The 14834-nt window shown below is 32.9% G+C and overlaps 1 protein-coding gene across 2 annotated transcripts in view; it reads left to right on the top strand.

The window, feature by feature from the left end:
• Positions 1–14834, top strand: part of LOC127737605 (tyrosine-protein kinase HTK16-like) — a 62474-nt gene that overhangs the window by 23232 nt on the left and 24408 nt on the right. For both annotated transcript variants that reach the window (XM_052248444.1, XM_052248445.1), the window contains exons 5-9: positions 806–921; positions 2220–2360; positions 3456–3561; positions 7743–7810; positions 12478–12615. In XM_052248444.1, the coding sequence (XP_052104404.1) occupies positions 806–921; positions 2220–2360; positions 3456–3561; positions 7743–7810; positions 12478–12615 (569 nt within the window). The remainder of the gene's footprint in view (positions 1–805; positions 922–2219; positions 2361–3455; positions 3562–7742; positions 7811–12477; positions 12616–14834) is intronic.

Here is a 14834-nt window from a genome sequence, read left to right as displayed (position 1 = left end):
TCAAGCTTGAATATTGTGTCCATTTTTGCCCCAACTGTTCAGGGTTGGACCTCTGCGGGCGTATCCAGCTGCGCTCAGCGAAGCAGTTTATTTACGGTGATGTTGTCTATAGAGTCTTTAAACTTAGATATCATCTGTGTAAACTTATTGATCCTTTGAATAAACATATTCTTAAAGGTTGTCAATTTAGCACTTTAGTAAGATCTTTGATATACCGGTATGTCTCACAGTATTCAAGTATTTATACATCCTTGGCTTCATATTTGGTGTTTTAGCGTTCCTTATGTAGGTAAATGCAGAAAAGCTCTTCAAACACACAAAATTTACAAATTTTTATTTTCATTGAATAATGTGTTTATTGGTACCATTGAGTTTGTTTTTTTATTAATTAAAACAAAACTAAATAAATATTTTTATACAGTTATGAACAATTACGATCCTACATCCAGTCAATACTTATATTTTGGCATATCACAAGGTCATGCTTTCTCAGACTGTTTATGACGTCTTTACACTAAATCCATTGGATATGTACTGATTATTACTTTTGTCTTGAAAAACATGATTTATTCAGTAGTCCAAATTGGCTTTGAACTAGCTTTCAGTAACTGTGAATACATTTAGAATATTGGTACTTTGTGTTTTGTCTTTTGTTTAGGTTTTTTGTGTGCTTTGTGGTGATCTGATGAGTGATTATTTTCTGTTTTCTTATGAGGGTTTAAACAGTGTCCTAGTTTTTCAAGTCCTTCACAGATTCAAGGAAAGTATATTGACATAAAAGAATTCTGATGTTCTTTTTCCATAGGGTCTACTTGTCTCCATGACGCAGCAAACTATGGCTATGAAGACATTGTGAAAATGTTGATTGAAAAAGAGGCTGATGTTGAGATGATTGACAAAGCTGGATTTACAGCATTACATGTAAGGTTATCCAAGGCCATTAATATATACTGTTTTGAAAAACCTTCTTTGGTAGTTTTGCACTTACAATAGCTCTTTTGATATTTTTTCACAAATGCTGAATGTTTTGTGATTAAAATGAAAAAAACTAATTGACATACACAAGATTCATATACACATTTACAGCCATTGCAAGTGGAGCCTAAAATTGTACAATGCTCAAAGACCATGAGAGAGCAGTATACCCAAACTAATAATCAAGAAAACTTGTTTGCAAGGGAGATAATCCTACAAGATTTATATGCAAAAACAGATTGTTAAACCATGGAAGTAAAATGAAAAATATAATACTTCCATGGTTAAACTTACCAAAGACATTTTTGAAGCTTTATTCTCTCCTTAATAACATTTATTATCCTCTTTTTAGCTTTTTCTGGCACCTGTTGCACATTTTTATTTTAAAAAGATAATTTTTTTTAAACATGAATAAATGCAGCAATTAAACAGCACAATAAAATCAGAATGGACAACTGAAGTATAAATGTACAACAAAAGACAAGTTTGCGAAAAATGTTTTACAGATAATTCCAAAAATATGCCATCATGCACACCAAACAATATATATACAACTGAAGAAATTCACTGACAAGTTTACTGAATTGTGACAGGCACATAAATATATGGCAGTAGTTTTTAAATTCTCAAACCTTCCTGTTTTAGTCTAAATTCCTAGAATAACAAAAGTTGCAAGGAAGAAATAATCAGTTAAGAAAAAGAACTCAAGTATAAAATATGTATATTATATTATATAAACCAAACAAAACGATACTTCATTAAAGAATGCTCGAACAGTGACTGAAAAACAATTACTTAATCTGTTGATATCATTCCTTCTTCAACATCAATATCAGCCACTGTACATCTGAGTAGGTTTCATATGCAATTTTCATGAACAATACAAGAAAAATAATGTTGTGCGATGCTCAATTTTTTAAACTGAATTTCATTCAGATAAGGGTATAAATGAAACATTTAAGTACTTTGTAAAAAATAAAAAATTTTAGCTTAAAGAAGAGATTTGAAGGACAATTAATTGTTAAACTAAATTGCTTCCTAAATGATAGTGCCTTAAAAACGTAAATATATTCATAAAATCACTAGGAAAATATTAATACATGTATAGGTTTTCTTTAATTTTTTTTTTTAAACTTATTTTTTTATATAGTTAATAAATTCAAGATTTGATAAATAACTATTTCTCCAGCATTAAATTTCCCAATGCATCCTGTTCAATAATAGTATGTTTTTTATTTATTCAGAGAGCATGTGTAGCAAAAAGACCAAATATAGTAAAGCTGTTGATAGAGGATGGAAAATCGGATGTACAACTCAGATGTCCAAAAACTGGTTGGGTAGCATTACATGTTGCTGCATACAAAGGCCACAAACATTGTATCCAGGTACATAATCTATTTAATATCAATTAGATATCACTGCAAGGTGGTAAAAAGGTGTGTTTTTTGGGGGGATTGTCTGATAAACCCTTATATTTATAATTATCTATGACTCCTTGCCCTGCCCATCAATCAGGGATAAGCTAATAATAATCAGCTTGTCAGTCTGTCAATCAATTTGTGTGTGTATCTGTCTATCATTTCAAACCCCTTGTAGACTGGTAATTAAACTTGGTATGATTATCCACCACTTCTAGAAGGTATGTAATGGGTACAAGAAAGGATACCGTACAGTGAAAGGCATGGTCGAAAACTTACTTCAAATAAGTCACCCCTGTGCATTCATACAAAAATAGTTTCCCCTTCCTTTACATTCAAACACATTGGAGTTTGGTAATGGTAATAAAACTTGGCATGATCATTCACCACTAACTAGAAGGTGTGATGTGTACAAAGAAGAAATCTGTACAGTGAATGTCATGGTCAAAAGCTATATTTAAACTGAATAACACTGATAACTTATAATTTGCATCATAATTTACTTATTTACTCGAGTTGGGGCCCTGTGTGGTGGCTTTTGTCTCTATCCTTTAGTTTAAATTCAATAAAATATTATTTTCAACACTCTGTGATAACCTAAAATCACAGAAACACTGTTTATATAATATATGTTGTACATTACAGGACCAAGTGAGTTTGTATAGGACATGACATTAAGTTATAAACCTATTTGCATTAACTTCTGTTGAATTGGCATGACAAAATTTTACCATTGAGCAAATTATACAGTTTGGGAATAAATTTATAACTAGTGCATGTAATTAACATAAATGATAAGAGAACACACGATGCTTTTTCATTCATGATATTGTTTAACAAATGCAATATATATTTAATTTTTTTATATATTACAAACAAAAAAGTTTCATTATTTGCATAGGACTGTGTAAAATATAAAATTTGTTTTTAAAAATTGATTTGAATTACCATAATACCACTTCCTCAATTTTTGTGATAAAATTGTGAGAAATTTGCATTGAAGTTGAGTAAGTTATCCTTTGTAAAATGTAAAACAAAGAATATCACCATGTTCTGTTGTAGGAATTACTCAACCATCATGCACCATTATTTCCCAGAGCAGAGGATGGATCTACACCTTATGAATTAGCAAAAAGATATAACAGAGTTGATTGTTTACAAATATTAAGTATGTGTTAATTAAACCATTTCTTATCAAATCTTAAAAGTTGCAGTGTCGATTTTTGTTTATTAAACAGTGATGACATGTCTGTGCACATATATCTTCCCATAACTCATACAAAAACACAAAAATTTAAGCATTTCAATATCCTATTATCCTATTAATAATCAAATCAAAGAAAACACAATAATTACAAATTGAATAAATATTTGTTTGACAATAACAGCTGTATGCTGTGTTTACACAAACTGGGATAACATGGAGTAAATCACTTCTGTGAAACATTAGTTGCTTACACACTTATTTTTGAGTTGTCATTTGCTTTATTTTGGGGTGTATGTAAAGAACCATACTTGTCAAGAAATTAAAAAAAATATTGTATACTTTTTGTCATACTGGGGCCTTTTATAGCTTACTATATCCTATGGGTTTTTGTTGAGCCTGTCGCAGAAAGCTTGACATAGGGATAGTGATCCAGCGGCGTCGTTAACTAACTTCTTAAAAGCTTCATATTTCAGAAGGTAGAAGACCTGGATGCTTCATACTTTATATATAGATGTCTTATGGTATGAAGTTTCCGTCTGTCATATGTCCATTGTCCTTGACCTCATTTTCATGGTTCAGTGACTACTTGAAAAAAAAGTTAAGATTTTTTGTAATGTTAATTTCTCTCTTATTATGAGTAATAGGATAACTATATTTGGTATGTGTGTACCTTGCAAGGTCCTCATGCATGTCAGACAGTTTTCACTTGACCTCGACCTCATTTCATGGATCAGTGAACAAGGTTAAGTTTTCGTGGTCAAGTCCATATCTCAGATACTATAAGCAATAGGTCTACTAAATTGGGTGTATGTAATGATTGTAAGGTGTACATGTCCAACTGGCAGGTGTCATCTGACCTTGACCTCATTTTCATGGTTCAGTGGTGTTAAGTTTTTGTGTTTTGGTCTGTTTTTCTAATACTGTATGCAATAGGTCAACTATATTTGGTGTATGGAAATATTTTATGATGAACATGTCAGTCCGACAGGTTTTATTTGATCTTGACCTCATTTTCATGGTTCTTTGCTCAATGTTAAGTTTTTGTGTTTTGGTCTGTTTTTCTAATACTGTATGCAGTAGGTCTACTATATTTGGTGTATGGAAATATTTTACGATATACATTTCAGTTTGGCAGGTTTTATTTGACCTTGACCTCATTTTCACAGTTCATTGCTCAATGTTAAGTTTTTGTGTTTTGGTCTGTTTTTCTAATACTGTTTGCAGAGGTCAACTATATTTGGTGTATGGGAATATTTTACAATGTACATGTCAGTCTGGCAGGTTCTATTTGACCTTGACCTCATTTTCACGGTTCATTGCTCAATGTTAAGTTTTTGTGTTTTGGTCTGTTTTTCTTGAACTTTAATCAATGACTTACTTGACTTAATCCTCTTCATTCCTTGTGGAACATAGGGCTGCCACAGTCGCTTTCCACCTTACTCTATTTTGGGCTATTCTTTTTGCTTCGTTCCAGGTATATCCAATCTCTTCCAGCTCCTTGCGCCTTGATCTTCTCCAGCTGTGAAATGGTCTCCCCGGTCTCCGATGTCCTTGGGGGTTCCATTCTAATGCTTGTCTAGTGATGGTACCTACAGGTTTCCTCAAAGTGTGCCCAATCCATTGCCATGTCCTTCTCTTTAGCTGTTTAATTGCGGGTTCCTGGTTGGTCCTTTCCCATAAGCATTTGTTACTTATTGTTTCTGGCCACCAAAATTTACAAATTTGGCATAGGCATTTGTTGATAAAAACCTGGATTTGATGTTGTACCCCTGCTGTAAGTCTCCAGGTTTCTGCTCCATAAAAAAGGACTGATTTTACATTGGTGTTGAAAATTCGAATTTTTATGTTTTCTGTAAATGCTGTTGATTTCCAAACTGGCTTCAGCATAGCAAAGGCTTGTCGAGCTTTACTTATTCTTGTCCTAATGTCTGCATCTGTCCCACCCGTTCTATCCATGATGCTTCCTAAATAAGTAAATTGGTCTACTTCTTCAAGATCTTCTCCTTCAATTGAAACTGTTCCTCCTTTTCTGGTCTTTACTTTCATAATTTTTGTCTTCTTAATGTTGATTTTTAGGCCTAGTTTTTTTCCTGTTTCATGGAGTTTGGTGGTTTTGTCTCTCATGTCTTTCAAAAGGTGAGATAACAGAGCCAGGTCATCTGCAAAATCTAGGTCTTCTAGCCTTTGTGCGAAGTTCCACTGTATACCTCTTGGTGTAGTATCTAGTGCTTGCTTAGTTACCCAGTCTATAGCTATCAAGAATAGTTTAGGGGAGAGTAGGCAGCCTTGTTTCACACCAGTATTTACATGTAAAGGGTTGGTGAATGATGATTCATGTATCACCTGTACTGTGAAATCCTCGTACAATGCCTTGATCATGTTCACAATTTTTGTTGGTATACCATAATGCCTTAGCAGTTGCCACATCCCTTCTCTGTTGACACTATCGAATGCCCTTTCAAAATCGACGAAGTTGATGTAGAGGGATGATTGCCATTCTACTGATTGTTCAATGATGGTACGTAGTGTTGCTATTTGGTCAGTGCAGCTTCTGTTTGATCTGAAACCTGCTTGTTCATCTCTTAGTACCTGATCAATTGCATCTTTAATTCGGCTGAGTATAATTTTGCACAGTATTTTACTAGCTACTGATAGAAGTGTTATGCATCTCCAATTTTCACATAGGCCTAAATCTCCTTTCTTTGGCAGCTTCACTAACAAACCCTTTAACCATTCCGTTGGTATCTTTTCTTCCTGCCAGATTTTATTCAGGAGTTTGTACATATATTCTATTATTTCATTGCCTCCAGATTTGAAAGCTTCAGGTGGTATTCCATCTATGCCTGCGGATTTTCCATTTTTAAGTGATTTGATGGCCTTTTTCACTTCATATTTCTTGATATTATCTATTTTTATGTTCAAATCTTCCCCAGCTGGCTCTACTCTTACTGGTTGGTCTGGTTCTGGTCTATTTAGAACATTGACAAAGTATTCATTCCATCTTTCCATCTGTTCGTTAAGATTGGTTAGGACTTTTCCATCTTTATCCTTTACTGGTTTAGATTTAGCTGTTTTACGTCTACTAAGAGTTTTGGTGATATTGTACAAGGTTTTGATGTCACCCTTATATGCAGCAAATTCTGCTTCAGTTGCAAGGTCATTTACATATTCTCTCTTGTCTTTCCTACAACATTTTTTCACTTCTTTGTTGATGAACTGGTGTTTGTTTTGTGCTTCTTGTTTCTGATCCCTTGTTCTTGCATTTTTTACCTTTTCCTTCATTTTCCTTCTCTCTTCTACTTTATCCCATGTTCCATGTGACATCCAATCTTTCTTTTTGTTAGTTTGTCTTCCAAGTACATCTTCACACACTTCCTTGATGATGTCTCTTCCCACTTCCCATTCATTATTTATGTCCAGGTCTGGCCCATCTTTAAGTACTTCAAATCTGTTTCTGAGCTCGATTTGGAATTGATCTTTGAGATGTAGGTCTTTGAGCTTCTCCACATAATCAATAGGTCAACTATATTTGGTGTATGGAATGATTGTAAGGTATATATGTCTGTCTGCCAGGTATCATCTGACCTTCACCTCATTTTCATGGTTGATTGGTCAATATTCAGTTTTCCTGGTTAACTTTGTTTCTTAGATACCTTAAGCAATAGGTCAACTATATTTGTTGCATGGAATGATTTTAAGGTGTACACGTCTGTCTAGCAGGGTTCATCTGACCTTGACTTCATTTTCATGGTTCATTGGTCAGTATAGAATTTCCATGGTTTGGTCTGTTTCTTTTATACTATAAGCAATAGGTCATCTGTATTCTGTGTATGGAATGATTGAATTAAAGGTGTACATGTATTTCCGGCTTGGTTTATCTGACCATGACCTCATTTTCTTGGATCATAAATGTTTTAAAATGTGATACTTGTAGTAAAACTTTATATGTAGGACTCAAAATCAATGGTCAGTACAGTAGGCGAGACATTTCAGGATGTGCACTCTTGTCATCATTGTTAAAGGTCATACATTGACCCATAATTGTTCACATCAATTTTTTGAAATCATGTTAAGCTACAAAACTTTTTCAAACATTTTGCTTTTCAAGTATTTATATGATTCTAGTGACTCGTCTTTTTCAGATTTTCCAGACAACAGGTCAACTAGAACAAGAAAAGACTTATGGTTTCATTCTCATATTGACCGGAAGGTAAACCATTCAGTGTTTTTAATGTAAATTGATGTCCCATTGTTAGATGGTCACAAACAGACCTCATAACATTTGTCTTTAACCTGGAGAATGATCTTTAAATCTCTCCCAAAAATTAATCACATATATTAATGGCCTTCATAAAAAGTTAATATCCCAAATTATATTGAGAAAAAGTTATTTTCCTTGGATCTACAGGACCGAGGGTAAATGACCTTTTCAAGATTTCTTAATTTTCATGAAATTATCCATGTCTTCATCATATGTGCAACTGAATCTTGTGGCTGAGCTATTTTCACCAAACATCACTAGTTATTTTTTTGCATGCAAGAGCACATAAATTCAAAAAGGTTATTTTTAATATGTGCACATTTCCAAAAAGTTATTTTGCCTACAGGTAGTTTCTCTTGGAAAAAAGTTTTCTTTTTCTTTTTTTTTTAAATGCACATTCCAAAACAGTTATTTTCCATCATATAGTCTCCCTTTGGACAAGGGGGTTATTTTTTACAAGGTGTACATCTCCAAACAATTATTTTGCTGTATGCATTTCCCTACGTCAAAAAGGGGTTAGTTTTGTGATTCTTTTATGATAATAATTATTGCAAAAGAAATAAAACTTTTCCACAGAATCAATTGTAGTTTACCTGTCGATTTCAACTTTTGTCAGTTCACTTGTCCCATTGAATAAATTAAATAGCTATTGTTCTCTGTGGAGCTTATTCACTTGGACCTTAGTGGATGAAAATACATGTTTCAACTCACAAGACTGCATGTGATATTGTATTTATTCAATATCAATAATATAGTTTCAATCTTCAGTTTAAACACTTATTTAAATATTAGAAGTTGATTTCTGACAAAATTTTCAGGAATGTTCCTATTGAAATTTGTGTGTGTGTGTGTTGACAAGTAAAAACTGGAAAATGACAATGTTTTAATTAGGACCTCCTAAATTTATTCTATGAGTAAACAAACATGAAAAAAACAGCAAATTTCAATAGGAACAATGCTAAAAATGTTGTCAGTAATCAACTCTTTATGATTTAATCAGTGTTTATATTGAACAGATCGAAAATATATTATTGATATTGAATAAATATAACATCACATGCAGTTTTGTGAGTTAATACATGTATTTCCATCTACTTTTTTTAAAACAGATAATTATTATACCCCCGCTTTAAAAAAGGGGGTATACTGTTTTACCTCTGTCTGTCCTTCCGTCAGTCCATCCGTCCATCCCATGAATATTTTCTTCGCATTTTTCTCAGGAACTGCTTGACAAGGATTTCTGAAATTTTGTTTCAGGGTTTATATAAGTAAGTTACACCGTGTGATGTGTTTTCAGATTCATCAATCAACAACTTCCTGTTTACCGAATACTTGTATTATTTTACACATGATAGCCAAGTTGAAAATTTTCGTCACATTTTTCTCATGAACTACTTGACAAGGATTTCTGAAATTTGGTTTCAGGGTTTATATAAGTCAGCTATACCGTGTGATGCGTTTTCAGATTCATCACTCAACAACTTCCTGTTTACCAAAATATTTCGGCGGGGGTATCATCAGTGAGCAGTAGCTCACAGTTTTACTTGTTTTTAGCTCACCTGGCCCAAAGGGCCAAGTGAGCTTTTCTCATCACTTGGCGTCCGTCGTCCTGCGTCCGTCGTCCGTAAACTTTTACAAAAATCTTCTCCTCTGAAACTACTGGGCCAAATTTGACCAAACTTGTCCACAATCATCAATAGGGTATCTAGTTTAAAAAATGTGTCCGGTGACCCGGCCAACTAACCAAGATGGCCGCCATGGCTAAAAATAGAACATAGGGGTAAAATGTAGATTTTGGCTTATATCTCTGAAACCAAAGCATTTAGAGCAAATCTGACATGGGGTAAAATTGTTTATCAGGTCAAGATCTATCTGCTCTGAAATTTTCAGATGAATCTGAAAACCCGTTGTTGGGTTGCTGCCCCTGAATTGGTAATTTTAAGGAAATTTTGCCGTTTTTGGTTATTGTCTTGAATATTATTATAGAAAGAGATAAACTGTGAACAGCAATAATGTTCAGCAAAGTAAGATCTACAAATAAGTCAACATGACCAAAATGGTCAGTTGACCCCTTAAGGAGTTATTGCCCTTTATAGTCAATTTTTAAGCATTTTTCGTAAATTTTTGTAATCTTTTACAAAAATCTTCTCCTCTGAAACTACTAAGACAATTTTAACCAAACTTGTCCACAATCATCATTAGGGTATCTAGTTTAAAAAATGTGTCCGATGACCCGCCCGCGAACCAAGATGGCCGACATGGCTAAAAAATAGTTCATAGGGTAAAATGCAGTTTTTGGCTCATATCTCTGAAACCAAAGCATTTAGAGCAAATCTGACAAAAATAAATATGTTCATTAGGTCAAGATCTATCTGCCCTGAAATTTTCAGACCAATCAGGCAACACGTTGTTGGGTTGATGCCCCTGAATTGGTAATTTTAGGAAAATTTTGCAGCTTTTGGTTATTATCTTGAATATTATTATAGATAGAGATAAACTGTAAACAGCAATAATGTACAGCAAAGTAAGATCTACAAATAAGTCAACATGACCAAAATTGTCAATTGACCACTTAAGGAGTTATTGCCCTTTATAGTCAATTTTTTATAATTTTCATAAATTTTTGTAAATTTTTACAAAATATTTTCCACTGTAACTACTGGGCCAAGATCATTATAGATAGAGATAATTGTAAGCAGCAAGAATGTTCAGTAAAGTAAGATCTACAAACACATCACCATCAACAAAACACAATTTTGTCATGAATCCATCTGTGTCCTATGTTTAATATGCACATACTGACCAAGGTGAGCGACACAGGCTCTTTAGAGCCTCTAGTTTTTCTTCAGGTAAATTAATCCTGAATTTTTAATAGGAGAAATTTAGTAACGGTCCCAGTGAATAAAATCCACTGTGAACAATACCAATTGTCCAAAAATTTAAATCGACACAGGTAAAGCTAATCAAACTGGGGAAATGTTTTATTTCTTTCACAATAATACAAAATTATAGAAATTCTTATAACAAAAACGCTTAAGTATGACTAATTGTTCAAGCAGTACTGATTATTTCAATTATATTACCATTACAATGACACCAATTTTGAAATGAAATAATAACATAACAATTACATTACCAATTTCGTTAATCACATTTCAATTACTTATGTGCTTAAAACAATTATTCATGTAGGATAAAAAATCATTAACCAGCTAGTATTAGGCTTTTTTATATGCACTAGTAAAAGTTTTAAAATTTAAATGTTCTTTGTAACATTTAATTATCAATAGGGCATTTGTTAACTTGAGTTTGGCTCACATCAGATTTATTGTATGTTTTTTCTTGTTATTTGATTAATCTTGACTCTAAAATCCTGATTTCTTTTTTTTTTCTTTATTTAAAAAATCTTCCAAAACTCATCAAGGTCTGTGGTTTTCTTGGGGCATTCCGGTTTCCTCCACCAATAAAAACTAACCGCCATGAAATAGCACAGTAATGTTGAAAGTGTCTTTAAACACCAATCAATCAATCAATCAATCCAAATCTCATCTCTACCTTTTAAAGTTCCTACAACATGGTGCAGTGGGATGAATGTTCTAGCTTTCATATCCATCCCTATGTCTAGCAATTTATTAATAATATGTACTCAGATATTCAAGTTACAAAATGATGTGTATGTGTATGACCATACTTGTCAAGAAAACTATTTTATTAAAAATTGCGTAAGTTATGCATGGTGTATGAATCCATCTGTTCTAAAAATATGTTCAAGTTCAACTACAATAATGAGCAAAGGTAGATAACTCCAATTTAAAATATTGCCTAAATGTGTTCCATTCGGCTTAATACAATTCCATTTTTAATTTTAAGTTCACATTAAAAATGACCCTTCAGGGCTCACAAGCACTTTCAATTCTTTTACAGACAGCTTGCAGTGAATCACTATCAATTTTTATTCTTATTCTTTAAAAGGGCTTAATCTGTCAAATTCATGTTCACCGATTTGACTCAAATTCTCATATTTGATTTATAGCATACTAAAACATATATCCAAATTACAAAAAGTCTAAAAAAAAACAATTAACAATGCATTGACTCTATAATATGAATCAGCATTTCATGTGTTTTTTATTCTCGGCACCATCTAATTAACTCAAGATGACCTCTAAAGACTGCCGACGGTCTTATAACCTGATATAAACATAAATATAAACAGATAGCGAGCACATGCAATTAGATTTTTCTAAGTCTGTTTGAATTCATTTTATAGATTAACAGAATATGGTGATTATTGTTTTTACCTGTATAAGACAGACTATGGATTGAATCAGTCAATCAAGTGGTTCAACCTTGTTTCACTTTCAATGTTGACTTTCTTTTCCTTTTAATAGTTGAACAGGCCCAGTACATGTGTAACCAATCTCCAGCTAAGGGGTTAAATTGAAGGTCACATAAATACAGATTCACATGAGGTTGAATTATTTGATTTGCAAGTCAATAATACATCATCAATGTTTTTGAGCTTATTTTGACAAATTCACCTTCAATTATTATTATCATGCTTGTTTATTTTAATGAAGGGAATGGTTATCAATAATATTTTTATTTTATTTCAGACTGCTACAATGTTATTAGAAGCTCATCAAAGCAAAGAAGGACTTTTTTTAGTTCGGAAAAACAAGAAAGATGTTAACTATCATGTGATCACAGTTTGTCATAAACATCATGTATTTAATTATGAAGTCAAGGTTAAGGTAATTATTTTGTTAAAGGATAGTTGGTTCATATTTATGATATCACTACTGGTCATAGAGTAGTTCTCACTGGGTAACAAATTAAAACATACTCTTATATTTTCAATTATTTCAAATAAGATGTAGAAAAAGTCTTCTTTAAATATAAAGAATTGGAGATTGACCTGTCATTTGTTGTTTTCATTTGTATGCTCCTTTCGCGAAGGGTCATTAAGGTTTACCCTTGTATGCCCGTACATATGTAGGTCCAGAAATTGGTTTCTGCTTTTCTCACTTTAGTTTACCTCAACCATATGTTATGAAATGTACAAACAATGCTTATTACCACTAAACACAGATCTATTTCGAATTTGGGTGGCATCACGTTCACCATTCACGAGTTATGTCACTTTATAAATGGAAAAATTGCTGAATTTGCCATTTCCACACTCTTACTTTACTTTTTATTCCCCCACCGTAGCGGAGGGGGCATTACGTTTTACCCTTGTCCGTCTGTACATATGTATGTCCCAAAATTGGTTTCCGTTCTCTAACTTTAGTTTGCCTCAACCAAATGTTATGAAACTTATACACAGTGCTTATTACCACAAAACACAGATCAAGTTTCAATTTCGGTGGCATCACTTTTACCGTTCTAGAGTTATGAACTTTACAAAAGGAAAAGTTTCCGTTCTCTAACTTTAGTTTGCCTTAACCAAATATTATTAAACTTATACACAATGCTTATTACCACAAAACACAGATCAAGTTTCAATTTTGGTGGCGTTATGCCCCTTTACAAATGGAAAAATGTCCGTTTTTTATGCCCCTGCCGTTGCGGAGGGGGCATTAAGTTTTACCCTTGTGTGTCTGTACGTCCGTCCGTCTGTTCGTCTGTACGTCCCAAAGTTGGTTTCCATTCTCTAACTTTAGTTTGCCTCAACCAAATGTTATGAAACTTATACACAATGTTTATTACTATAAAATACAGATCAAATTTGAAATTGGGTGGCGTCACTTTTACCGTTCTTGAGTTATGCCCCTTTCTAAACAGAAAAATTGCTGAATTTTTTCGTTTCTGTTCTTTAACTTAAGTTTGCCTCTACGAAATGTTATGAAACTTATACACAATGCTTATTTCCATAAAATACAACCAAGTTTGAATTTTGGTGGTATCACTTTTACCGTTCTTGAGTTATGCCTATTTACAAATGGAAAATTTGCTGAATTTTTCATTTCTGTTCTCTAACTTAAGTTAGCCACAACCAAATGTTATGAGACTTATACACAATACTTATTACCACAAAATACAGATCAAGTACAAATTTGGGTAACATCCTTTTTACTTTTCTTCAGTTATGTCCCTTTATAACTTCATTATAATATGCAAGCGGGGGCATCATCTGTGTCCCATGGACACATTCCCCATTTATTTTTTTTGTTTCCGTTTAAAACACATTTAAAAAAAAAAAATATTTTAAAGGCATTTATGGTTGGATTTTTACAAATAAGGTATTGAAAGATGCAGAATTTTCTAAAAAATATTTGTCATGTACATACGTCTCAAAATTGGTTTCCGTTCTCTAACTTTAGTTTGCCTCAACCAAATGTCATGAAACTTATACACAATGCTTATTATCACAAAACACAGATCATGTTTGAATTTTGGTGGGGTCACTTTTACCGTTTTAGAGTTATGCCACTTTACAAATGGAAAAATTCCTGAATTATTTGTTTCTGTTCTCTAACTTTAGTTTACCTCAATCAAATGTTATGAAACCTATGCACAATACTTATTACCACAAAACTCAGATCAAGTACAAATTTGGGTAGCATCACTTTTACAGTTCTTGAGTTATATCCCTTTATAGTGTTATATGCAAGGGAGGGCATCATCTGTGTCCCATTGACACATTCCCCATTTATTTAGTTTTACTTTAGCACTCGAACCCCTGAGTAATCTAAGGACTACATACAGAAACAAATGTCATAAAATTTCAAAGAAAACAAAACGTCAATAGGTTTGATTTGTACATTGATTCTTTCATATTTACAAGCGGGGGCATCTGTGTCCCAAGGACACATTCTCCTTTTAATTATTTTATCAATTTATAGCACACATATAAGAATGAAAAATATCATGGTTAGAACTGCTCCTTGGCAAAACTTCTCTGTTACTAGTAACTATCTCTGACATCTTACAAATAAGGAGCCATGTCATTTAAAAAGGAAAAAGCAAT

The sequence above is a fragment of the Mytilus californianus genome, unplaced genomic scaffold (genome assembly GCF_021869535.1).
Source record: "Mytilus californianus isolate M0D057914Y unplaced genomic scaffold, xbMytCali1.0.p SCAF_4, whole genome shotgun sequence".
Taxonomy (NCBI): domain Eukaryota; kingdom Metazoa; phylum Mollusca; class Bivalvia; order Mytilida; family Mytilidae; genus Mytilus; species Mytilus californianus.
This window is presented reverse-complemented; position numbering and strand designations above follow the sequence as displayed.